The 27,733-nt window shown below is 45.5% G+C and overlaps 1 protein-coding gene across 8 annotated transcripts in view; it reads left to right on the top strand.

The window, feature by feature from the left end:
• Positions 1–24,286, top strand: part of cep295 (centrosomal protein 295) — a 142,690-nt gene extending 118,404 nt beyond the window's left edge. For 6 of the 8 annotated variants that reach the window (XM_072476437.1, XM_072476436.1, XM_072476438.1 and 3 more), the window contains 7 exons: positions 1,894–2,582; positions 3,346–3,501; positions 9,541–9,661; positions 12,717–12,902; positions 12,990–13,095; positions 21,687–21,786; positions 23,679–24,286. In XM_072476437.1, the coding sequence (XP_072332538.1) occupies positions 1,894–2,582; positions 3,346–3,501; positions 9,541–9,661; positions 12,717–12,902; positions 12,990–13,095; positions 21,687–21,786; positions 23,679–23,738 (1,418 nt within the window). In that variant the 3' untranslated portion in view covers positions 23,739–24,286. The remainder of the gene's footprint in view (positions 1–1,893; positions 2,583–3,345; positions 3,502–9,540; positions 9,662–12,716; positions 12,903–12,989; positions 13,096–21,686; positions 21,787–23,678) is intronic. The other 2 variants (XM_072476435.1, XR_011935156.1) reach the window with 2 other exon arrangements.
• Positions 24,287–27,733: the final 3,447 nt, after the last annotated feature.

Below are 27,733 nucleotides of genomic sequence, written 5' to 3'. Positions count from 1 at the left end.
CCCCGCCCCCCATGGCGCAGCTCCCGTTGCGGCCTTATCCCAGATTCCCCCATCCCCGAGTCTCGCCTCCCTCCAGCACCGACTCCCACATTCCCCACTATTTCATCAAAAGAAAAAATAACTCTTTTCCCCCATCCATCATCCCACCCGTGAAACATTCTTTACCCATATTTACAACCCTGTATACATTCAACATCTCCCCCACAGCCACAGCCCCTCCTTCGAGTCCAATTTTTCTGTTTGGATAAAGGTCCAAGCCTCTTCTGGCGTTTCAAAATAGTGGTGTCGGTCCTGATAAGTGACCCACAGTCGCGCAGGCTGCAGCATTCCGAATCTCACTTTTTTTAATGCAGCATCACCTTGGCCCGGTTGAAGCCAGGCGGTTGCCACCTCCGCACTCCAGTCCTGGTAGACTCGGATCACCGCATTCTCCCAGCTACTGCTCCGCACCTTCTTGGCCCATCTCGGGACACTCTCTTTGTCCGCGAAGCGATGGAACCTCACCACTATCGCCCTTGGCGGCTCGCCAGCCTTGGGTCTCCTCGCCAGGACCCGGTGAGCCCCTTCTAGCTCCAGGGGGCTCAGAGAGACCTCCGCACCCATCAGCGAATGGAGCATCGTGCTCACATACGCCCCGGCATCAGCCCCCTCCACTCCTTCGGGGAGACCCAGAATCCGGAGATTCTTCCTCCTCGACCTGTTCTCCAGGACCTCTAGTCTCTCGGCCCACCTCTTGTGCACTGCCTCGTGCGCCTCCATCTTTACCGCCAGGCCCAGGATCTCATCCTCGTTCTCATTAAGTTTTATCCCTCATCTCACGGAGCTCCAACGCCTGTGCCTTCTGGGTCTCCTTCAGCCCCTCGATCGCCAACAGCATTGGCGCCAGCACCTCCTTTTTAAGCTCCTCCACGCAGCGCCTGAGGAACTCCTGCTGTTCCGGCCCCCATGCTTTGTATTGTATTCTATGACACCATTCATTTTTAGGATTCAAGTTACATAGCAGCCTGATAACTGCTCCTTTCTTGTGTATTAAGTTTGTGTGGTGGCATAGCTATCCGAGTTAAATTGTATGGAAACCCTGGAGCTTTTGAACTGTTACATCTCCTTTCTCTGCAGAATAAATGTTGATGTATTCATTTAATTCACCTGACAGTTTTTCTAAAACCCTTTTTAAGTCTAATGAATCTTCAGTTTTGGCACAATTGTACCTGACACTTGACCAATTCCACTATTTTATCCACACCTCCCATGTCATTCCCTCACTCCCCATCTTTCCTATGTCTTTACCATTTCTATCCCTCACGGTAACCATCTCTTCTGCCAGGGTTTCTTTGTTGGGCTCCCCTTAACTCTACCCCACCCAGCTGTCATTACATTAACTGTTGGCAGCTGCATGTGCATCATATACTCAGTTCTAGATGTGCCCCTTAAACTAACTAATCAAAATAACCCGGGCAAATAAAAACTGACCAATATAATTGTCTTTACCATTTTTTTGTTGATTAATATAACAGTTGTTGTTGCAAATACAAGTGTTTCACCAAATTTTAGCAGTATTTATGTGCCATTTTTATTGTCAGTTAATTTGGATCATTTTGAAACTGAGTATGCCCCAAACTATCTGGATCACATTCACCTGTCTGGAACACATAAAATGTCTTAATAATTTGCTCTTTGTAAAGGAAACTAGGGCCTGCTTGATTGAATTATTTCATATGTAGTATATATTAAAATTTAGCTTCAGTAAATACAGTCGGCAAAACAAATGCTTTTGTGTTCAAAAGCAGACGATATAATATTGACCACTTTGCTGAAAATGTACTGTATGTTATGTGATGTGCACAAATGTGATGTGTTATGTGACTAACGGTGATTCTGTTTTTCTTTTGGAAGATAATGGGTTAAAACCTTTTCAAGGACTTCAACTGGAAATGATTCCAGGTTTGGACATGGACCATTCTGGTGGAAGTTCAACATATGACAGAATTTCAGAACAACAATTTAATAATGAAGCATCTTCAATAAACAGTGAATACCGTCCTACAACTCGTATTATAAAACCAGGAACTGTAACTGCTGCTTCACAGACTCTGGAACCTGCAGACCGATTAACTTGTTCTGACTTAGCAACTGACAATTTGCGAGGAGGTGACAGAGAAACCTCTGAGTATTTTGGTTCATTCTCCCAGCTAAATGCAACATTGAGTTCAATAAATGATGACAACGATAACATTTCTGATCAAAATGGAAAACAATTGGAGGATTGTGAGTGCAAAACTCCACAGGTCATCACATTTACCAAAATAAACTCCAATGAGGCGAATGAAGTGGCTACTTTGAATGATCTACCTATTGAACCCTTTAAGTTGATGTTACTAGAGGAACAGTATTGCACTGGTAGTGAAGTGAACCATGTTTCAGAGCAGAATCACATGTTGAATTCTGAGCAGTTACACCCTGCAAGAGCAGAAACTGTTGCTATACTGGAAAATGAATTTGAATGTGAGGCTGAACAGGATCTGCCTCGGTCTTCAAACCTTGCGTCAAAAGTTTGCACAATTCAGAATATTATGCCAGTGTGGGTATGTTTTTAAACATCTATAGTTGGTTTAAAAATCAATGGTTGTGCCTGTGAACAAAGAATGGATTGAATTGATTACATTGTGTAAACCATTTGTTTTGTTTACTTATAGCAAGTTGGTGCAATTTTATAATCGCAAATTGTTTGTTTTTGTTGAAAGAATTGGCAGTTTTGTAACCCTTTACATTTTTATAATCTTTTTACATTTTTATTATTTAATTATGTCACCGACCAAGTGTCACCTGCAGCAAAGTAAAGCTCATCCCTTGTCTCAACAATGTATCTCCATTCCTCTTGTACCAAGATTTTTTATTTTGTATTTCCAGAGCCAAGTTTGTTGTGCTCTGAATGGGATTGTCAGTTTGTGCCACATTGTGTTGTGGGCTCATGGCCAATAGGAACTGGATCAATATTGTCCAGCTTATTCATACCAGCAAGGAGGATAATTATTATCCTGAGTGATGTATAAACCCAGGTTATAGAAATTTTGAAAAAAAAATACAAAAACTCACTGGATCATCCCCTCCATTACTTTTATAAATATATGTATACCACCCTACCAAATTTGAAGTTCAGACTTTTTTGTAATCTTTTGACATGCGTGTTTCAATTTTGATAGGTTTGACATTAATTAAAATAATTGGATTTAAAACTTTGACTATATTAGTTATGAATTAAATAGTCAGAAATATGATATTTTAAAGTTTGATATATATGCGACTGATGGGGAGTTCTAATGATCCATTTTATAAATTTCATTTTAGGAGATTGAGTCAGATGTTGGGATCATGGAAGAACCTGAATTAACGCAGTTGACATTGAATGATTCATCTTTAGTAGATGATGAACTCGGACAGGAGTTTCCAATTGAAAATCTGACAAGTAAAAATGAATTGAATGAATTCCAAGCATTTTCTCAGGTAAAATGTCAAATGAACATTATTTCTTTGGCTTCACATCTTTGATTTGCAAATTGTCTTGTATTCCCACACTGACATAATACCATAAGCAAAATTCAGCTGCACGGGTGTAGGGATTGACCATGCGGATTTAGTGGCACTTGCGACACTGAAACTCAGAAATTTGAATTAAAACTTCTCGGGTGCAAATAAGAATCGTTTATTGCCTCTATTTGATTACAATTGAGAGTTACTTTAATCTTATTCTCTAAGTCCGATGAGCAACTTGTACACAATTTAACCTTTTAAAATAATACAGAAATGGTTTCTTGCTTACGGCAAAACAGCTTGCATTTACTCCCAAGAGTTAGAGTGGAAAAGTGAAAGTATAGAAACAGCGAATAGTTTCGATCAAAGTATAGATGATTCATGATTAAAGATGGCCGCACGGACCCTCACGGTTATACAAAATCATATCCGTCTTTAGCCATCTATCTACACCTCTAAGTCATCCTAATTGGTTTGGGTTAGAATCAAATGAGTTTGATTTGACGGTTAGCTGTCAATCTTCAATGCAACATTAATTTTAAATGTTTCATGTCTGAATACTTGTGCATGTTATGGAATGCGATTCTGTGCTGTTATCACAACCAGTTTAAACTGGTCTTCTGCTGACTTAGCTGTTATCTGTATTGTGAACAATGGTGCCTTCATATTACTATGCCAATGCTATGGTGTTGCAATGTCCTTGATCTGATAAATGGTACAGCACAAGTATAGTGTCAAACTGTCTTGCAAATGTATTTGTTAGAACAATGGCTTTCTCCTCGTTGCCCAGTAGAAGTGCTGTTTTAATCTCTAATGGAATTATGCTGTTTCATGCAGTTTTGTGTCTCTATGTTTTGAGATGGCCTGAGGTTATGAGTGAATGTAAAATGGGTATTTAAAGACTGGGGCTTAATATTTAGGCTAAATAGCTATCTTTTACCTATCAGGTGTATTAGAAAATAGTTGGTTTCTACAACGGGTCAACTTAATAATAATAATAATTGCTTATTGTCACAAGTAGGCTTGAATGAAGTTACTGTGAAAAGCCCATAGTTGCCACATTCCTGCGCATGTTCGGGGAGGCCGGTACTTGGAATTGAGCCCACGCTGCTGGCCTTGTTCTGCATTACAAGCCAGCTGTTTAGCCCACTGTGCTAAACCAGCCCCTAACTTAAACCTAATGTTAGTAAATCTAAATAAATTTCAGGACTACAATTTGGTGTAGTTTGATAATTTGTTTATCTCATCAGATGCAAATATTTTAGACATTTTATTTAAACGTTAAAAAATTCTAACGTTTGAATGGGATGTACTAGTCCTGAACTTTTTAAGAAAATTAATCTTGTCATGTACCACATTAGAAATAAAGCCACATTTGATTTGATTATTTTCTTGAAAAATTAGATCTTGGGGAGCCAATAATGTTTTTTTGATAAATATTTCCATTCTTGTGAAATAGTACAATTATTTAAGTAATGTACATAGCCACCTGAACATAAAGCAAATTCCAGAGATCAGTTATCAACTACCATGAGTTATCAACTGCTGTCATAAGAAGCCTAGAAATTCACTTAGTCTTCTGACCCTTGAATATTTGGGTTCAAATTTGGCTTTATTAAATTTAGCCTATTTGTGTTGCAAACATTTGATTGTAACACTGAGTAAGAATCCCCAAACTAATCTTTTAAATAACTGACCTTGTGGAATTTAGAAGCTTTTCTGATCCTATGGTTAGGTTTGTGCAATGGTATCGCTTCTGTTTTGAGTAGATGAGGCTGCATACAATAACACCACTATATCTTTTGGTGATATTAAGACGCTTGAGTAATATCCACATTGTCAGAAGATGTATTTTTGTAGGTATTGAATTGCAGCTGAGAGCTGATCTAAGAAGTGTCACTGGATATGAAAAAATCAGAGGTTAAAAAGAATGTGATGGGAAGTGCAGTACTATATAACTTGAATTTATTATGATTGTACTGCCAAGTAACTCTTGAATAATAAAAAGCACTGTACGGTATGATCCCTTCGTTAAATTCCAGAAATTTAAAATATCTATGATTAGACTAGTTAATGTGTGAAAGTCAATATTTTCGCTTCTGTGAGAAAAATTCAACACACTCATTAAGACAGAATAACAAGCTTTATTTTCGAAAACAACTGCTTGCAGTAATGGCTGAAACTTGAAGTAAGAGGGCATTCAACGAAACTGCTCAGTCTTTCACAAGTTCCGCGCTTTTCGTGGAGAATTCGCTCAATATTTATACATTAACTTTATCAAGATTATGTGACAACAGTATGGTCAGGAGTTTAATCGGAAATACAAACGGAAGGAAAGACCAGACCATGTTTGGTCATATCACTCATACCATTATTTAGTCCTCGGAGGGAACATTGAACGGTCAAAATATATTTGTTTCTTCCTGAACCTATCTTTGTTTTAAATTCCTACGGCCCTGGGTTATGACGAGTTAGTTTTATCAGGAGTTGCCGAGGTCCAGTGTTTTGGAATGGCTCGACCTTCGCTGATCTTTTCAGACTTCAAGTTATGCAGAGTTGGCCTATGGCCATACAGCTCTGAAAATGGTTTGGGCAGCATTCTTTACATGGGCCTGGGGAGCTGGAATGAGTAGTTTCAGTCTATCTGGTATTGTCTCAAACCTTTCCACAGGTCTCCAGCTCCTCCCGTCCACTGCCTCTTGTAAAACTCCTCCTCCCAACCTCGGTTCCTTCCCCCCAACTTTCCACCCCGGCTAGACCACTCGGACCCTGTTCTGCCAGGCTCCGATGGCCGCAGCCCCCCCCCCTTCCCCGGCCCTAGGAAAGCCCAAAGATCCCCTTTTAGCACACAAACCCCACATATCCACCTACACCCCAAAGAACTCTCATTTCGAGTGAAAGTCCCGTCCCTTCCCTTGTCCAAATATATACCACGTTGGCTCCTTTAATCTCTACACCCGCACGCAGTGATACAAAAAAGAAGAAAATACAATCATGAGGTTACATCGGCACATGGCCATTCCCCAATTTGTCAGTTCTGCCACAGTCCTTTTGCTTTCACAAACTCATCCGCTGCTTCCGCCGTTCCAAAATAAAAGCCCCTGAGCTTGTAAGTCACCCTCAGCTTCGCTGGATATACAATGCCGCACCGCACCTTGCTAATGTACAGTGCCCTCTTCACCCGGTTGAAGGCAGCCTGCCTCCTTGCCAGCTCCACCGTAAAGTCCTGGTATACACATATACCAGCTCCAGCCCACTGCACCACCCGCTTCTGCTTGGCCTAGCTCAGGACCTTCTCCTTCACCCTGTACCTACGGAAGCACAGAGTCACTGCCCTTGGCGGCTCACTCACCTTTGGTACAGGCCTCCACGACCGATGAGCCCGATCCAGTTCATATCGGGAGGGATCCTCCCCCTCCCCCAATAGTCTCGCCAGCATCACGGCAAAATACTCAGTCGGCTTCGGTCCTTCAACTGCTTCGGGCAGCCCCACAATCCTCAAATTCTGTCGCCTGGATCTGTTTTCCAGGTCTTCCATTTTTCCTTGCAGATCCTTGTTAGTATCCATCACCTTCCGCATCTCTTTCCCCATCGAGGCAAGTTGATCACCGTGCTGCAATAACGTCTCCTCCACTTCCTTCAGCGCCTCCCCTTGCTCTCGCACCTCCGCCACTGCGCTCGCCACCTCCGTCCTCACCGGGGAAACCGCCTCCTCCACCAGCACACTCAAAACCTCCCTCATCTCCTTCCTCACCGTCTCCATGCATTTCGCAATCTGCGCCAACTGCTTTTCAAATTCCGCAGCCATCACCTTAATTATTTCTTCAGCTGTAAGCAGTGCGGTCTTCCCTGGTGCTCCAGCCTCCATTTTCCTTGGTGACCCCGCGGTGACCTTTCCACTCCCCGACGGACCTCCAGCTGTTTTTTTTTCCGGCCGTTTTCTTGCTCGCCCTCGACATTTTTCTTCTTTTTTTCCTCCTGTGTCTTCACTGTGCCTCCTCCGTGCCTTCTCCCTGCTTCTGCCACCTCCGTGGACCCTGGGACCGGGCTTAAACCCCCAAAAATGCGGTTGCCGAACGGGAGCCCTCCTTGGTTTGACCATGGCTATAATTCATAAGCAAAAGTAATTAAAATTATATTTACTATGTTACATGCTCGTGAACATAAATATTCAATCAAGAATAACAATATTGTGGGGTGGCATGTGCGCAGTAGATAGCACTGGGACTGCGGTGCTGAGGACCCGGGTTTGAATCCTTGCCCTGGGTCACTGTCCGTGTGGAGTTTGCACATTCTCTCCATGTCTGCGTGGGTTTCACCCCCACAACCCAAAGATGTGCAGGTTGGGTGGATTGGCCACGCCAAATTACCCCTTAATTGGAAAAAATAAATAATTGGGTACTCTAAATTTATTTATTTATATATATTTTTTAAAGAATAACAATATTGTTGATGCATTTTAGAACAAACATTCATTTATACTGTAGCTTCCTACAAGTTGTTGAAACTCAGTTGTGATGTAAGCCATGGTTCTGTAAAACACGTAGAATACATTATGTCCTATGCAACTAGACACACAGACCCAGATTATTAGTATTGGGGTGGGGTGAAGTTGCAATTTTGCCACCGGGCTCCTCGGGTTAAATTTAGTGGCAGGAATCCATTTCCTGGTCATAGCAGCCAGATTGAAAAAAGATGGGAAAATATTGAGGGGAGGGGTGGACGACATCATTGCACTGGTTGGATTAATCATGGCTGAGAGGAGGCATCAATGTTGCGTCCAAAATTGGGAGGTGTAACTTTGGGCAGGAAGGAGGAAAATACTTTGGGCAGATTGGGCTCCAGTTTCTATTTCCCATTTAATATCCTATTTCTGAGCAACGGTTCAGCAAACCCCCTCCTCGGCTTTCTAAAATTTCCCTTCTTTAAGCTACTGCCCTTAGTTTATGTATCTTTTTCCTTTCGGTTTGGACATGAGGTGCTAAAAGAGCGAAAGAAAAAAACTTGTTTTTCTTTCATGGGATGTGGACATCACTGGCAAACCAACGTATGTTGCCCATCTCCAATTGTCCTTGAGCTGAGTGGTTTGTTGGTCCATTTCAAATGGCAGTTGCGAGTTAGCCACATTGCTGGAGTCTCGCATATGCCAGACCAGGTGGGTTTTTATAAGACAATCAATGATAATTTCATGATAACCATTATAGAGACTAACTTTATATTCCAGATGTTTTTAGTAATTTCAGTTTAATTCCATCAGCTGCCATGGTGGGATTTTAACTTGTGCTTGTAAAGTGGGATTGTAACTTCACAAGGGTTAGCCTGGGCTCTGGGTTGCTCGTCCATTGACATTACCACTGCACCACCATTGGCCCTTAAGTGTTAGAGAATCCATTTGAACTGTGGTGTTTTAACTGAGGTGTTTGTTCAATTCATTCACGGGATATGGGCGTCGCTGGTTAGGCCAGCATTTATTGCCCATCCCTAGTTGCCCTTCAAAAGGTGATGGTGAGTTGCCTTCTTGAATCGCTGCAGTCCTTGAGGTGTAGGTAAGCCCACTGTGCTGTTAGGCAGGACGTTCCAGGATGTTGCCCCAGTGACAGTGACGATCAGCAATATATTTCCAAGTCAGGGTGGTGAATGACTTGGAGGGGAACCTCCAGGTGGTGGGGTTTCCGGTATCTGCTGCTCTTGTCCTTCTCGATGGTAGTGGTCATGGGTTTGGAAGGTGCTGTCTGAGGAACCTTGCACGTTGTAGATGGTGTACACAGCTGCCACTGTTTGTCAATGGTGGAGGGTTTGAATTTGGAAGGGGGAGCAATCAAGCGGCCTGCTTTGTCCTGGATGGTGTCAAGCTTCTTGAGTGTTGTTGGAGCTGCACTCACTCAGGCAGATGGAGAGTATTCCATTCCACTCCTGTAAGTTATGAGTTAGAACTTTAGAATTTGTTTGTTCCCTAATATTTTTGGCTTTGCAAGTCATGTAGAATAATAAGTATTCTATCTTTTTACGTAGGCAAGTGGATTGCAACCAAAGCTTGATACCACAGATCACACAATTTCCACATTGCACACCTTAACGGTTGCAAATCACAAACTAAATTACAAAGAATCTTCACCTCAAAAATTTCCAACAGGTATGAAAAATAACTTCAGAATGCTAATGTGGAAAACACCGACACAATGTTTAGTTTGTACAATTCATTAATTGTATTGTTCCTTCTACACTGCATTTTTCTTTCAACTGGTAGTAAATGATTTTAGAGAAATTGTTTGCTTCCTGCCTATTAATGGTCATAGGTAGTAATAAACTCTTCAGTCTGGTGAATTATGTGGGAAAAACTGAATGTTTTATTAGAAACTTGGAAAGATTTATGACAAAGAGGAGGCCACTCTGCCCATCATCTCTGTGCTGGCTGAAAAATGCAGTGAGAGTTTCTTCCTCTACAACTCAATTAATTACTCTGATTACTTTAAATCAACATGAAAATAGACTCTCAGATGAAGCAGTTCCTCGACAGAATGGACATGCCAGTCGTGGGGAAGATAAGAGACGGGGCCTGGAAGCACCATTAGAACTGAGGGAAGTCATGGAGTGCATCAACTCTATGCAGGTGGGGAAGGCGCCGGGGTCGGGTGGATTCCCGGCGGACCGCTACAAAACATTTGCACCCTCACTGGCCCGGCACCTGCAGGAGATGTTCGCAGACTCACTAGTAAGGGGTATCCTGTCACCAGTGCTGCCTCGAGCCTCAATACCGCTGATACCCAAAAAAGACAAAGACCCGATGGTGTGGGTCCGACAGACCCTTTTCACTCCTAAACGCTGACGTAAAGATCCTGGCGAGGCAGCTGGCGAGCTGCATGCCAGAGGTAGTCACGGAAGACCAGACATGCTTTGTCAAGGACAGGCAGCTAACGGTGAACATTAGGCGCCTACTGAATGTGATAGTGACCCCATCCGGGGAGAGAACACCAGAAGTGATTATCTCCCTGGACGCAGAAACTGCCTTTGGACAGAGTCGAATTGAAGTACCTTCCAGAGGTACTGAATGGTTTGGGTTCGGGCCAGGGTTCACCACCTGGGTGAAACTACTGTGCAGTGCTCCCATGGCGAGCATACGGCCAAACACCATCAGCTCTAGATACTTGTGGCTGTACAGAGGAACGAGGCAGGCCCACTACTGTTTGCCCTGGCAATGGTGCCACTGGCGATGGCCCTCAGAGCGATGAAGAGGTGGAGAGTTATCCAAAGGGAGAGCACAGAGTTTTCCTGTATGACCTGCTCCTCTACATCTTGAACCCCAAGGTCAGCATTGATGGGGCAATGATACCCCTAAAGGAGTTCGGAGCCTTATCGGGTTACAAGATTAACCTGAGCAAGAGGGAGGTCTTCCCTGTGAACTGCAGGGGCAAGGGACAGAGATGGAGGACTGCCATTCAAACGGGCCCTGGCTAAATTCTGCTACCTGCGATCCAAATAGCCCACGATCGGACACTGATCCACAAATGGAACCTGACGAGTCTGGTGGGGAAGTCGAAAGGACCTGCAGAGGTGGGGCTCACTCCCACTCCCCCTGGCAGGGAGAGTGCAGACGATCAAAATGAACATGCTGCCCAGGTACCTCTTCCTGTTCAGATCCCGAGGCCTTTTTCAACGCAGGTTAATCGTGCCATTTGTGTGTGTACACGGATGGTAGAATAGCGACCCTGGGGGAACTCATTGAGAAGTTCCAGCTCCTGAGAGGAAACGACCTGAGGTATATTCAGGTCAAAAATCTCCTCCACCAAGAATCAATGACATTCCCCCAGATACCAGGACACACTAGTAGAAAGACTGCTGGACGTGGGTGCCCTCTGGGCAGGGGGAACTGTGCTGACATGTATGGGGGACTGTTGGAGGAGTATGGGGGACTGTTGGAGGAGGTATGCTCACCCCTGGCGATCGGCAGCACCACCAAAGGCTGCAGACTGACTGTCCGACTTGTCAGAATTTCTCAGGCTGCAGAAAATTAAATTCACCATCCGTGGGTCGGAAGAAGGATTGCACAGGACGTGGAAGCCATTCACAACTTGTTTCAAGACCTGTTCGTAGTCAGCTACCAATAAAGTAGGGGGGGGGGGAGAGACATGGGACTGGCCACAGAATATCGGCTCGTAGGCAGGCTAAGGCCCAAACCAACCTGTACATTAGTGTCTTATAGAATTTATAGAATTTACAGTGCAGAAGGAGGCCATTTGGCCCATCGAGTCTGCACCGGCTCTTGGAAACCCATAACCCAGTAACCCCACCCAACACTAAGGGCAATTTTGGACACTAAGGGCAATTTATCATAGCCAATCCACCTAACCGGCACATCTTTGGACTGTGGGAGGAAACCGGAGCACCCGGAGGAAACCCACGCACACACGGGGAGGATGTGCAGACTCCGCACAGACAGTGACCCAAGCCGGAATCGAACCTGGGACCCTGGAGCTGTGAAGCAATTATGCTAACCACTATGCTACCGTGCTGCCCAATGTGTAAATGTGTTTTGGCCATGTTGGAAAATGTTAAATACAGAAGAAACGTACGCCTGTTAAAGCGTTGGGGGGGGGGGGGGGGGTGGCGGCGGCGGCACGGACACAGTGGTTGTCGGGTTGCTCCTCTGTTGTGAATATGTATTGGTTTAGTGTTGTTTTGTAAATTGTTGGATACAAAATGTGAAACTCAATAAAAATGTTTTCACAAACAAATACACAAGTAAAATAACATGGATGCTGGAAATCTGAAATAAAACAAAAATACTGTAGGTACTCAGGCAGCACTTGTGATGGGAGAACGTGTTTCATATTTTGTGCTGAGGAATGAAAGATGAGTTCTAAAGCGCATTTGCTATTGTAGCCTTCATAAAATAGAGACAGGGTGAGGATAGTTGAATGTTAGAAGAAGCAACAGCAGAGCCATGGAAATAATCTGTGCAATCGTATATGGTCCTTGAAATTACAATGCAAAATTAACTTGAAAATAAATTGTCTAAACTTGTGCTAATGTGGTGCACATTTTCACATGAAATTCCCATTTTCGTCCACTGCTTTAATAGCTATTTATTTAAAGTGGGTTGATTCCTCTGTTACAATACCTCACAACAACCTGGTTCTTGTTTCAGGATAGAGCGATTATCATTCATAAATGTTTCTTCTGCTTTCCAGTTATGATATTTGAGTTTGGATCACCCAAGGTTCGGATTGAAGCAGTTCTAAAGAAAAAACATAAATTTCTTGCAAATTCTGCAAAACGACTGGAGGACATGAAAAGAAAGGAAAGATCTGGAGTAGTGCAGTCTGTTGAACATTGCAAGAAACCAATACCTTTAAAACAAGAACAGACTTTGTTTGGTAAGAATTGTCCCATATATTTTTCATTATTTGCTCAAATTATTTGACATACAGACCTAATTCCATTCATTTTTCTGTACTAACCAGCATCATCATCACTAGCAGCCCAATTGAAGATGGTGGGGGAAGTGAGAGTCTCTACTCCTGAAGATAGACGGGATGTAGAAATAGAGATGCGGCAACGAACACTCCGGTATGATAGAAATGGTTGTTGAATCATATTAAACTCCCTTAGGTTATAGGTGTGATTTGTTTAGAAATAATAGCAAACTTGGTCACAGTTGGCGTTAGTGCATACTTTGCTGTGCAACATTGTTATTTTCATCATCTTAGTACAGATGACATATTGAAGTTTTGCCACATACAGAAATCTAAACTATAACTGAATAACCAAAAGCACCCAAGTTCAATTCTGGCCCCAGGTCACTGTGTGGAGTTTGCACATTCTCCCCATGTCTGCGTGGGTCTCACCCCCACAACCCAAAGAAGTGCAGGATAGGTGGATTGGCCATGCTAAATTGCCCCTTAATTAGGGGGGCAATAATTGAGTACTCTAAATTTATTTTAAAAAAGAATAGCCAAAATCCAAATCTGAAAGGTGATTAGGTGTTATTTCAATGTGTAATTTATGTTGCATATCAACAACAAATTGCATTGCAATAGCATCTTTAATGTAGTAAAATACCCCAACAGACTTCGCAAAATTTGAAACTAACCCAGAGGAGGCCATATGGCAAATGTTGGTCAGAGGTAGATTTTAAGGAGCACTTTAAAGGAGAGTAGTAGAGAAGGAGGTGCCCCATGAGGCCTCATGTGTACCAGCACCACCTGTCATTCAAAGGCCCAAGTTTATTAATGTGCTACCGCGTGCAGACCAGTAGCATAGTGGTTAGCACAGTTGCTTCACAGATCCAGGGTCCCAGGTTCGATTCCCGGCTTGGGTCACTGTCAGAGGAGTCTGCACGTTCTCCCCGTGAGCGCATGGGTTTCCTCCGGGTGCTCCGGTTTCCTCCCACAGTCCAAAGATGTGCAGCTTAGGTGGCTTGGCCATGATAAATTGCCCTTAGTGTCCAAAAAGGTTTGGTGGGGTTAATGGGTTAAAGGGGGATGGGGCGGAGGTGTGGGACTTAAGTGGAGTGCTCTTTCCAAGGGCCGGTGCAGACTCGATGGGCTGAATGGCCTCCACTGTCGGAGACACCGGTTGAGCGTAGAGACCGTGCGATGCATCTGCCAGATGATGGCACACCTGGCACTGTGGGGGTATGGGGGAAGGACACCAGCTCCACCGCGGTGACCATCAAGCTGATGGTCGCCCTGAACCTCTATGCGACGGGGTCCTTCCAGTCGCCCAGTGGGGATTGTCCGGGATCACACAGCCCTTGGCGCACAGGTGCATCAGGAAGCCTCCTATGCCCAGACGCCTCAATACATCCAGTACCATGTGGACCGAGCCCACCAAGGTGCCCGGGCAGCGGGACTCGCCGGGATGCCCCGGGTCCAGGGGGTGATAGACAGCATGTATGTCACCCTACGGTCACCTGTGGATAACGTGCTGCTCTATACTAGCCGAAAGGGGTACCACTTGATGAACATCCAGCTGGTCTGTGACCATCAGCTGCGCATCGTGCACCTCTGCGCCCGATACCCGGGCAGTGTACGTGGCTCCTTTAGCCTGGCGCACTCAGTGATTCCTGACATGATCAAGCCCCCCGGCTGGGTACCCGGTACAGCCGTGGCTGATGACACCTATCTGGAGGCCACAGACCGACGCGGAGACCCGCTATAACAAACCCATGCAGCAACCAGGAGTGTGATCGAGAAGTGCTTTGGCATCCTGAAGATGTGCTTCAGGTGCCTGGACCGCTCTGTAGGGGTCCTCCAGTATGATGCTGAGAGGGTCGCCTGCATCATGGTCGCCTGCTGCATCCCCACAACATCGCGCAGCCCAGGGGCGATGTGCTGAATGAGGAGGAAGGGCAGGCCTCGTCCGTCGAGGAGGATGCGGGGCAGGGGGCGACGATGCAGGACATGGCGCCTGGGCAGGCACAGGATGATGCACGATGTCATCGCCAGGGCCAACGTGCATGGGATGTTCTGATTGCCTCCAGGTTCACCAACTTGGGGGGGGGGGGGGGTGCTGGCCAGGCCACGGGCACCACGTCCCAGACCCAGACCCCCTCACTTCCCACACTGCCCGTTTGCACACCTCTCCGTTATACATACCTGCAACGCTATGAGCTGGGGGCCCTGGGTTGGCAGTGACAGCGGGTCTGGTCCATGGGACGGAGGATTATGCCAACCCGCTCTGCGATGAGCTCTGGTGCTCCGCATCGTATGTCGACGTCTGATTCATGCCCACAGTAGCGCCTTCCACCTGGGTGATATCCGCATGCGAGCTGGCCAGACCATCACATGGTCCCGTCAAATCCCTGGGCTGGGGGTGCTGGGGGCGGTCGGTTGGGGGGTGGAGAGCACGGTCCTTCCACAGGGCCTGCAATGGTCCCCCGCTCCCACTCTCCCCCAGCGTGCCCGGACTAGCCCACACCCATCACACACAGCACCGAGGCAGGATTTAACGGTGTTAGCAGGTGTTTATTGTGAAGAAATATACACCGTCTGTGCCATAACCCCGATGATGGAACTGTGACCTGCACCTGTGCCAACCTAACTGGTGTCTAATGTTCTGGCCTTGCAGGCCCTAACACTGCGCCTAGGTGGTGCCCCAGATGGTACAGCAGGAGTGGAAGATGCCTGCTGTGATTCCTGCCCTGTGACAAGATGCCCCGTTGGCACACGTCTCCTGGGCAACCCAGTCTAGATGTGCCTGGCCGCTGCTCGGGTGTCCTGGGTGGCGTGGTGCCACCATGTTCTGCCCGCTGCCCAACAGATGCACCAGTGACAGGCGGCCGGGGGGGGGGGGGGGTGGGGGTGTGTGAGGTGAGTCCGAGGTGCTTTGGTGGTCCAATACCTCCCCCGCGGGAGTCACCGGCATGGTCCCCATCGGCTCCCCCTCCCTCTGGGTGCCCGATGGTCCCCGGGCTACTCCATTGGATTGGAGTGCGAGCGCAGCCATCCTGAGGACCCCCCACCACCTGGCGCTGCCGGTCCTGGAGGCCGGCTCTGGTCTCGACCAGGGTCTGCACGCTCACGGCCATGGAGCACAGAGGGTGGACCATCTCCGTCTGGGACTACGCCGCATCACATTGCGACTGTGCCACCACCCTGTGGGTCTGTGCTACATCGGCCAGTGACTGGGCCACCTCCCTCTGGTCTGGCCCCCTTCCCTCTGGGACAGGACCACCCCGCCCAGTGGGTGTGCCCTGCTGGCCAGCGACTGGGCAATGCCGCTGATGTTCTCAGCCATGGCCAGCTGTTACTGGGCCATGCTGTGGAGCGCCGCTGCAATGTCCAGGTGGCTCTGGCACATGGCAGCCTGTGAGAGGGCAGCCCTGTCCTGGGCCTCCGCCACCGCCTGCTCAGAATTTCCCAGGCCTTGGACACGCGGATATGCTAATCCATAGTCGAAGCCATTGCCCCCAATGCCTCACTGGACGCCACCTGTGTGGTGCCGCTGGGTGGCACGCATGACCGGCACCATCTCCTGCTCCTGCATGCAAATGGACTCCTCCAACTGTGCCTGCAGGTGCTGGATGCCCGCTGTCATCCCCTCTTGTGGTCCCTGGGTCTCTGCAGGTTGGGTGGGTGGGTTGGGGGGGGGGGCACATGTGTAATGGGGACCTGCAACTAAGCAGAGTCACACTTTCTCGCCCGCCGCCAAGCTACGCCTCGGCGACCTCCCTTTCCTCCGGGCTGCTGACCACGTCCAGTGCCCTCTGCTCGGTGATGGCGAGATGCCGCAGTTCTGGTGGTCTCCCTCTGGTCTACTCCAGCGCATGGCGGTTTCGGACAGCCTTCTGGGTGGGGGGGGGGAGGGACAAACAGCACAACCGTTAGACATTCCGACGCAAGCAGCCCAGGGGTTGGAAAGATAGTGGCCTCAGTGGCCAGGGCACCTGGCCGTGGTGGCTGGCATGTGGGGCGGAGTAGGAGTTCGGCTGTCCCTGGGGCGGGTGGGTGAGCGCAGGGTTAGTGCCAGGGGCACCGCGCTGCCTACTCACCCTGGCCGCCTGACGAGGTCGTGGAATTTCTTCCTGCACTGCATGCCGCTGACCACCTGCGCCCAGGCACTGAGCCTGGAGGGTCTTCCTCCCGGACCGGGGTACAGGGTCATCAGTCTCTCCTCCACAGAGTCCATGAGGGTGTCCAGCTCAGCGTCCCTGAACCCTGGCTCTCCTTCCAGCCATTTTGTTAGCTGGGACGGTGTGTGTGGGAAGATGGATCGTTGAGGTTCAGCTGCAGCGTGTGAGCCTCATGTGCAGCCCGGCAAATATGGCACCATTTTGCACATAGTTGATTGTATTCCGCATGGCGATGCTGCTAGCCCATTTAAAGTAGTTGAATCGGTGCAGCTGTTGCGCAGGGTTTTCTGTCGTAAAACGCCACTGTTCCCACGCTGGCGTCGGCACTAAGTCTCAAAATCGGAGAATCCAGCCCCTTGTTTCTGAATTTCACTCCTGAAAAATTTGGTACTAATTTTTAGATTATCCTGCCTAGTCCTAGACTCCTGAATTGAATATTTATCACATTACATTTCCTTCATTACAACAGTGACTACATGGGGCGGCACTGTGACGCAGTGGTTGGCACTGCTGCCTCAAGGAATAACAGGAATGCGGAATATTTGGCTAATGGTAAAGTTCTTGAAAGTGTGGATGAGCAGAGGGATCTAGGTGTCCATGTACATAGATCCCTGAAAGTTGCCACCCAGGTTGATAGGGTTGTGAAGAAGGCCTATGGAGTGTTGGCCTTTATTGGTAGAGGGATTGAGTTCCGGAGTCGGGAGGTCATGTTGCAGCTGTACAGAACTCTGGTACGGCCGCATTTGGAGTATTGCGTATAGTTCTGGTCACCGCATTATAGGAAGGACGTGGAGGCTTTGGAGCGGGTGCAGAGGAGATTTACCAGGATGTTGCCTGGTATGGAGGGAAAATCTTATGAGGAAAGGCTGATGGACTTGAGGTTGTTTTCGTTGGAGAGAAGAAGGTTAAGAGGAGACTTAATAGAGGCATACAAAATGATCAGGGGGTTGGATAGGGTGGACAGTGAGAGCCTTCTCCCGCGGATGGATATGGCTGGCACGAGGGGACATAACTTTAAACTGAGGGGTAATAGATATAGGACAGAGGTCAGAGGTAGGTTCTTTACGCAAAGTAGTGAGGCCGTGGAATGCCCTACCTGCTACAGTAGTGAACTCGCCAACATTGAGGGCATTTAAAAGTTTATTGGATAAGCATATGGATGATAATGGCATAGTGTAGGTTAGATGGCTTTTGTTTCGGTGCAACATCGTGGGCCGAAGGGCCTGTACTGCGCTGTATTGTTCTATGTTCTATGTTCTAAGGCGCCAAGGAACCAAAGTCGATCCCAGACCTTCATTGTCCGTGTGGAGTTTGCACATTCTCCCTGACTGAGTGGGACTCACCCCCACAACCCAAAAATGTGCTGGGTAGGTGGATTGGCCATGTTAAATTGCCCGTTACTTGGGAAAAAAATGAATTGGGCACTCTAAATTTAAAGAAAAAATAAGTGACTACACTTTCAAAGTATTTCATTCACTGTGAAGCACTTTGCAATATCCTGCGATCATAGAAAGCATTACCAAAATAGAAGTTGTTCATTGCTGTTTGGTATCTTAGTATATGCAAAATAGTTGCATGTTTATCTCTGATACTGTCACTGCACCTCAAGTCATTAAGTTTGTGAAACACTTTGAGATGTGATAATATATAAATGTAAATCTTTTTATAAAATATAACTGTTCAGTAAACTATCCAAGTAACAGTTTTCATTACAGCAGCATCTAGTACGTTTTTTCCCCATACAGTAACACTGAACTTATTTGCAAAGAATTTATTAACTCAGTGACTTCAGGATATTTAGCTCCCAGATAGCTGAGTATCTTTTGCTGATAGGTTTAAAACTGTTCTCTTCTCTTTTTTAACTTCAACCGTGGCCTCACTACCTTCCCCGCTGCATCTTTCCTGCCTCTAAAACTCAAGCTGCCAATTTTTATGCTTTTACTTTGAACCTAATCCAAACCCACCTGTTTTGCAGGTTGAAATTCCTTTCAATGAATGAGCCGTTTGTTCAGTACCTTCAATACCTTTTATATAAAGGAATAAATGTAGGCAGACTTAATTAGATTTTCTGAAAATCCCAAGTTTAACTCCTTGGCGTTTGTGCTTGAATGAGATGAAAATGAGAAAGTTGTTCCTGACCTCTGTAACCAGGTTAAAAATGCCAATAACATTTCAGGTTTTGCTGGTCTTAATTACAAGTACAAACAAAATCTAGCCTTGCACCTTAGTACCTTCCATATTTATACTACTGTTTGCAAAAAGGTACTAACCGATCTCTAGTTGCTCAACTAGTTTCATGAATTCAGTTTAAATGTATTTGGATTGTCAGTCTCCTTGTCACAGCACAGAAAACCATTCGACCCATCAAGTCCATGCCAGCAGTGCAGAACAATCTAATCAGTCCCATTCTCCTGTTTGCTCCTTGTACAGCGCAGGTTTATTTCAACTCCAGTGCCCATCCAATGTCCTTTTGAAACCATTCTTTGTTTCTACTTTGACCATCCACATAGGTGCAGTGAGCTCCAGGTCTTTACCTCCCACTGGGTAAGAAACTCGTCGTCATATAATCGCCACCACCCCCCTCCACATTTCTTGAGCAAAACTTAGATCTGTGTCATTTAGTCCTAGTGTGATCAGCTAATGGGAACAGCTTTTCTTTTGTATACTTTTATCTAAACTTGCCAAACTTGTATACCTCTACCAAAGCCCCTCCCAATCTCCTTTGTTCCAAAAGGAATTCTAACATCACAGCTCTATACTATAGTTCTTGCATATCTCATAATATTTTCCTGTAGATTTGCTCCTCTAACTATTTGGAAAGCTATAGAATATGCCAATCATTTTGTTTTAAATTTAGAGTACCTAATTCCTTTTATCCAATTAAGGGGCAATTTAGCATGGCCATACAATTATCCTGCATATCTTTTGGGTTGTGGGGGTGAGACCCATGCAGACACGGGGATAATGTGCAAACTCCACACGGACAGTGACCCGGGGCCGGGATTGAACCCTCGAGGCAGCGGTGCTAACCACTGCACCATTGTGCCGCCCACAGAGTATTCCATTCATGTCTATCCCTTTTTAGCTTCTGAACTCGAAACCAAATGGATTCTTTCTTTGCACACTCCAGCACATCCTCTTCCTGTAATACTGCAGTGATCCCTAATCAGTGCTGCTATCCCACCTCCTTTTCCATGATCGTTTTTGAAAACTTAATATCTTTGAATACTAAGCTTCCACTCATTATCTTTGAGCCACGTTTCTTTTACTGCCACTATATTATATTTCCACACGGCTAGTTGTGTTTATAGCTCACCAATCTTATTCACCACACTTTGTCCATTTACATACGTTGTAAACCTATGTTAGTATTCCTTCTTAGTTTGTTCCCATCTAATATGGCATTAGTTCCTTCTCTAGTACTTTCCAGAACTCTGACTTTATGCCTTTTCCCTATTTTCTACTTGTGTGTTGAATCTCCTTTGAACATTGCCTTGAGCACATTGGTTCCAGTTTTGTTGAGGGTGTAACCTGTTCCTTTTGAATAGGTTTCTCCATGTCCAGCACCATGCCCCAAGCCAGACATTGATTCTCCCTATCTGCCTATTTCTTCGCCTCAAAAGCACATGGCATTGGGAGTAATCTGGAGATTATTATCTTTGAGGTCATACTATTTAACTTTCTCCCAGCTGCCAGAAGTCTTGACTGTTGGATCTCAATACCTGCTCTCTTAATGTTCTTCTGGCTCACTCCCATTCCCCGCAGAATATTTTTCACTGTGTTGTCCTTTTAGCATGGCACCAGGGAGCCAACACACCATGCACAATTCACAATAATGGTTACAGAAGCTTGTTCCCCTAACTATCAAAACTTGCTATCAGGACTGCATTAAATGTTTTTGCTCTGCCCCTTTTGTACTTCCTTGTCCACTGGTGCTATGGTCTGGACTGGACTTCAAAGTATTGTCATTTTCAGCAGTCTTTTTGCTGAGTACCAGTTTGAAAGGGGCACACATCCTGAAGGTTCCTGCACTTCTGGCCTCTACCTTTACTTCCAGATGGCCAACCATCTCTAATCTTGAACTCTCATTGTATATGGGGTAACCACCCCTGGAATGTCCAGGAATCCAGAAACACTCATCCTCCCTGATGCTCTGCAGTGACACCAGCTGCCCTTCAAGCTTGGAGACACAAACCAGTCAGGGGCTGGTTTAGCACAGTGGGCTAAATAGCTGGCTTGCAATGCAGAACAATGCCAGCAGCGCGGGTTCAATTCCCGTACCGGCCTCCCCGAACAGGCGTCGGAATGTGACAACTAGGGGTTTTTCACAGTAACTTCATCGAAGCCTACTTGTGACAATAGCTTTATTATTATTACCTGCACACATGGTCATATCCAAGGTACATGAAGTATCCTGAAGTTCCCCTGTGCCGCAGGAATTGCAAGCAGTTAGCTTCAGCTGCTCATTGATCCATCAAATTTCTACTCCCTTTTTCTAATCTAGTTGGTGCCTAATTTTAATAAATGTCTCTCGGTCTGCTCTGTCCTAATTCCCTTGCATTGGCATATTATTCATACTTTGCAGTCTCTACAGCCAGCTAGATGAGGTGAAAAACAGGAAAAAGAAAGTGACCAGTCAAATTGTGTGTGCCAGAAATCGTGAGAAAGTAAAAGAATTCCAAAAGGTAAGTGCTCAGTCTATATCCCTCCATTTCTGAGAAATAACTTGAGGAATCCTAATAAATTTTCAGAAGGATAATCCACCTGCCACTTCCTTGCTTTCCAAGCCTCTCATTTCTTAGTTACTAATGATCAGTGACAAGGTTGATATGCTTTTCTTTGAGTAATTGCTTTTGCCAAGTAGAGGTTCAATTTTTCTCTCGGTAGCTGATTTAATATTTTCTTCTGTATTATTAACACAGACTGATCTGTTGTATATGGCATAATAATGTCATTCATTTGGACAACTATAGTACTTATTATAGGTGAATGGTACTTCTAATAATGGAAAACAACAGAGCGGTAATGGAGTATCTGCATGGATTAGAAATTAGTTTGCACTTAATCCGCTATCCAGGATCAACATCTACCAAGTTGATAGCTCAATCAGCGTAGGTATTTGTTCCATTGCTAAATTTATGGGGCCCTTTCTTTCGGTATCCTACGTAAATCAGGGGCTGACAGTTATTGAAGGGCCCTTTGGTGAAATGAGTTACCACTGAGTGACCTGGTGGTGGTCAATTGAAAAGTATATTTTTTTCTTCTTTGACATTCTTGTGGAGCCAGGATGAACTAGCGTGCCCCAATAACTTTGTGAGTTCCTGACATCCGTCCATTAAAAAAGCAGCAGTTGCGTTTCAGATGGAGATGTGACCAATTTAAGTAGTTGATACTCGCGTGAAAAATTAGATGGAATTTCACTTCATATTATTATCATGTTTAGTAATAGCCATTTATACATCATGATGAGCAGAGGTCTGGTAGCAAAACACTCATACTCCCTTTCTATCAACCAAGGATGGTGTCTGACATGGGAAAATCCAAGAAAACAGTTGGTGAGAAAATAGAGACATTTTTGATGAAAGATTTTGTTTTTTTAATTCACAATGATTAACATCTGCAGATCATCCTGACTTGGAGCTATGTCGCCATTCCTTCCAAAGTCACCACCTCAAGTGGTCACTCAAGACTGCTTTCTGTCTGAATGCAATTATTAGGCCAGGGATGAGTTACTCTCTGCAGAATTCCCAGCCTCTGACTTGCTCTTGTAGCCGCAGTATTTATATGGTTGATCCAGTTAATTTTCTGCTCAATGGTAACCACTCCAGGATGATTGATAATGGGGGACTCAGCAATGCAAGCGCTGGGGAGATGGTTAGATTCTCCCTTGTCGGCACAAATGTTACTTGCCACTTGGCTGAAACCTGAATGTTATTCGGGTATTGCTGCATGTGAACATAGAAGTTTTGAATGATACTGAACACTATGCAATCATCAGCAAACGCCCTCACTTCTGACCTTACAAATCAAGGGAATGTCATTGAAGAAGCTGAAACTGATTGTACTTAGGACATTACCCTGAGAAGCACCTGCACCAATACCCTGACATGACGATAGACCTCCAACAACCTAGGTTTGATTCTAACCAGTGGAGAGTTTTCCCCCTGATCCCATTGATTCCAGTTTTACGACAGCTCCTTGAGGGTCGGTCAAATGCTGCCTTGATCTCACCACAACTTATTTGTGGCTATGCTTAATGCAATTAACAAATTGTGAAATTTCTAGCACAACAGTATAAGGGCAAAATGCTTCTTTCTTACATGTATACCTAATGCATTTGTAAAACTCAACGATCTACGTTATATAATACCAAACACCATTTTCTGGTTACTTATTATGTATGCTCAATGAGTCCAGGTACATATCCGGTTACATCGATACCTCCCATCTGTCAATCAGACAAATCTTTTAGTCACACTAAATGAATACATAATATACATGTTCAATACAGATCCAATATGTGGCGCAGTAGTCTTTCAGAACATTACTGAAAGCTATGTTTCTGTTTTCCCCCCAGAAAACTTTGGAAAAGTTAAGAGCTAAAAAAAATGGACCAGTGATGCTGCATGATCGATGAACCCATCAAGAACAGCCTACACAACCTTATTCACATAATTAATGTATCTTTGGTCTGTTGTTTTAGTGCTATTTTATTATGAATACCTTATTTTTAATGTTTTAAAGCTTCTTTCCATGAAGATGCCTGTAATAGATAATTAGAATTTTAGATGGTTACTCATTTTTATAAGTTGTGTGTTAATGCTTTATATATAGTAAGAATCTATAAACACCATTTTATATTTATCCATTTTATAGGCTAATTAATACAATTTTGTCTAAAAGTACTTATTATACACATTGGAAAATTAGTTTCTTCAACTGAATCGCTCAATAAATGTTATCTTCTGTTCAAATTTGAACCTCATACGCAATGTTGCCAGTTTTGAACGTGGGAGCTTTTCCATTTTGGCAACTGTTAGTTAGAATTCCGGTGTAATAATGCAAATCTGAGAAATCATACCTAGTATCAAATATGCGATTTTGTGAATTTGTACAGTGTGTCCAAATGTGCTAATTCTTTGACAAAGTACCACAAATAAAACCAGCTATTTTTGTTGGATTGTCTGACTGTTTTAGATAATCAGTACTCTTACTCTTTCCCCCCCCCCCCCCCCAATCCTTGCTGGGAGGTGTGTTTTGACCTCATTGCCACCATGAGGTCCTCTTTCGCCGCTTCTTTGTACTTCGGGAGTTTTGTTGTGATGAACTCAATCAGCCTCTCCATCATCGGCTGGGCCGGTGTTGGCAGATCAGTTGGGTCGGCCATGCTTGGTTCTGGGTCGCCTCGCAGGCTCCCTGTTATGGGTCGAGGTTTTCCACTCCCTACTTTTGCTGTTTTTGCGGCTTGGTTACTGGCTTACCGGCATCCTGGTCGGTTGAGTAGTAGATGGAGATTAAGCTGGGAATTGTTTTGGACTTCTAGTGCCCATTTGGGGGGGTTAAGATGTCTTAAACCAAAGTCTCTAAGAGAAAGCCACCTTTCGTGCAAAGCCACCCAGCTCGTGGCCACCACGGGTACATGTCTCTCTGATGGAACAAGGTGTTGGTTATGACAAGGCCGTGTTCTAAGCATTTTGTCAAGAGCAGCATATCGTTGATGTTGGATTTCCCCCCTCTGTCTTTGCCATTGGCACCTCCCCAGAGGTCTGTGTCCTTTCCAACTCTGGCATTAAATTCACTAAGGGTGAAGAGCTTGTCGCCTGTTGAGACTATGGAACGGCGGCACAATGGTTAGCACTGCTGCCTCGCAGCTCCAGGGACCCGTGTTCAATTCCGGCCTCTGGTGACTGTGGAGTTTGTACGTTCTCCCTATCTATGCGTGGGTTTCCTCCGAGTGCTCCAGTTTCCTCCCCAGTCCAAAGATGTGTGGGTTAGGTGGATTGGCCATGCTCAATTGTCCATAGTATCTGGTTAGGTGGAATTATGGGGTTACAGGGATAAGATGGGGTGTTTAGGTAGTGTGCTCTTTCAGCGAGTCAGTGTAGACACGATGGGCCAAATGGCCTCCTTCTGCACTGTCGGGATTCTATGATAAACTACAGAAAAAAACGGGAATCTGTTCAACCTCTGCCACCTGTAGGCCAGATCCAAGGTCAACCCATCCTCTGAACTACAGTACTTAATGGGGGAGGGATGCAGTAGTGCAGCAACTTTAAGGGAGTGGGTTCCACCGATCACTTGACTGGTTCGGGGCCAATCGCACGGGGGTTTGAGCAGAGCCCTGGGCAGTATGGACCAGGGAGCCGAAGTGTTAAGACCTATTACATTGGCAGGGTGGTTGGCATTGCTTCCTCGCAGCTCCAGCGACCTGGGTTCGATTCTGACCTTGGGCGGCTGTCTCTGTGGAGTCTGCACGTTCTCCCCGTGTCTGCATGGGTTTCCTTCGGGTGCTCTGGTTTCCTCCCACAGTCCAAAGATGTGCAGGTTGGGTGGATTGGCCAAGCTAACTTGCCCCTTAGTGTCCAAAAGGTTAGGTGGGTTGTGGGGATAGGGTGGAGGCATGAGCTTGGGTAGGGAACTCTTTCCAGAGCCCTGTGCAGATTCGAGGGGCCCAATGGCCTCTTTGTGTACTGTAAATTCTATGATTAGTTTATAGTTTAAAAAATATCAATCCAGTGTTTTCTAGTTTGTATATCATAATTTATAATAAGTTTAGAGACATGATTTTTAAAATATATTTGAGAAAAAAACAAACCTCCCAGGTTGGGATCCTTAATTTCAAATGTGTATACCTTCTAAACATACACCTCTTCAAGAACTGCACCCAACAGGGAAGTAACAAACATGGACTTTCATAGATATATATACATAGAAGATAGGAGCAGGAGGAGGCCTTTTGACCCTTCGGGCCTGCTCCGCCATTCATCATGATCATAGCTGATCATCCAACTCTAGAGCCTAATCCTGCTTTCTCCCCATTGCCTTTGATCCCATTCTCCCCAAGTGCTATAATCTAGCCACCTCTTGAATATATTCAAAGTTTTAGCATCAACTACTTCCTGTGGTACTGAATTCCACAGGCTCACCACTCTTTGTTCACATAATATGAGTGTCGGCAAGGTGAGCTGCTGTAATGCACTGTATTCTATCTGGTGTAAATCCACAGTGCTGTTTCGGGGTTCCAGGATGTTGACCCATTAGCAGTGACGGAATGGTGATATGCTTCAAGTTATGAGGCTGTGTGACTTGGAGGGGATCGTGCATGTGGTTCTCATGCATCTGCTTCCCTGCTAGATGGTGGGGGTTTCAGAAGCTGGAGACTTGCAGTGCTTGTAGCTAGTACATCGTAACCACTTTGTGAGTGCATGTTTAAGGTAGTGGGTTGCCTTGTCCTGGGTGGTGTCAAGGGAGTGCAAGTTGGAGAGCTCCCCATCACACTTCTCACTGGAAGCCCTGTAGATGGTGGGCCAGCTTTGGGGAGTCAGGAGATGAGTTATTCACCACAGAATCCGCAGCCTCTGACCTGATCTCATAGTCACAGTAAATGACTAGTCCAGCTTCTGATCAATCTGGTCAGTCGCAGGATGTTAATGGTAGATTCCTCAAAAGTCTGCCATTAATCGGAAACGGTTACATTTTTGTTGGATATGGCCAGTACCTAATACTTGTAGTACAAATGTTACCTGCCACTTTTGTCCAGATCCTACTGCAAATGCACACATTGCTGTGTCTGATTAGTTGTGAATAGTACTGAACACTGCAATCATCAGTAAACATCCCCACTTCTGAACTTTGGAGGGAAGGTTATTAACGAAGCAGTTGAAGATGGTTGGGCCTAGCACATGACCCTGGAAGAAGACCTCCTCTGAACCAGGCAGTCACACGTTGACAGTGGCCGTCACGGTACCCATCACTGGAATTCTGATCTCACTTCTGCAAGGAAAGAAAGCAGAGCTGAAAGTATGAGAAATGTATGAAGAGTGAAGGGCAACATTTTGAAATGGTCACTGAGGTATGGATGTAAAATGGTACAACGATGAGAGTGAATGCCGGCTATTTAGTTGGGAATATGAGGAAAGTCAGGAATTTGTGAAGTTGCAAGGTGTATTGGTGTGAATCGTGTTGTGCTACAAAATAAGTGTGGGGATTGGCCCCCTGAAAGAGCTATACCACTCGTCTTTCCTGCCCTCCCAAGGCCTTTGAATCTCTCAGGGCATTGTTTCTGGGTCCAAACGACCACACCATTTTCATTCTCACCTGTGTTTGAGAGGCTGAGCCCTTCTTACTGCCCCTGGTAAAAAAAATCAGTCTCTTACTGGAGGCAACATTCCCGAAAAAATTCTTTTACACATATCTAAAGAAGTTAAAATGGCACCTGAGCACATTTTAAACTGCCCGGGAAACAAAAGACGCAAATCTGGTTCTGCGCATGCGCAGTTGAAAATAGCCATTTTGTGCAAAGACTGTTCTGCGCATGAAGCAATCCGTGCATGCGCAGTCAGAAAAAGATTGAACACCGTTCAAACATGGATCTGCGCATGCGCAGTTGAACAAAACGCACAACGCCCGATG

This window comes from Scyliorhinus torazame, chromosome 15, assembly GCF_047496885.1.
Source record: "Scyliorhinus torazame isolate Kashiwa2021f chromosome 15, sScyTor2.1, whole genome shotgun sequence".
Lineage (NCBI taxonomy): Eukaryota > Metazoa > Chordata > Chondrichthyes > Carcharhiniformes > Scyliorhinidae > Scyliorhinus > Scyliorhinus torazame.
This window is presented reverse-complemented; position numbering and strand designations above follow the sequence as displayed.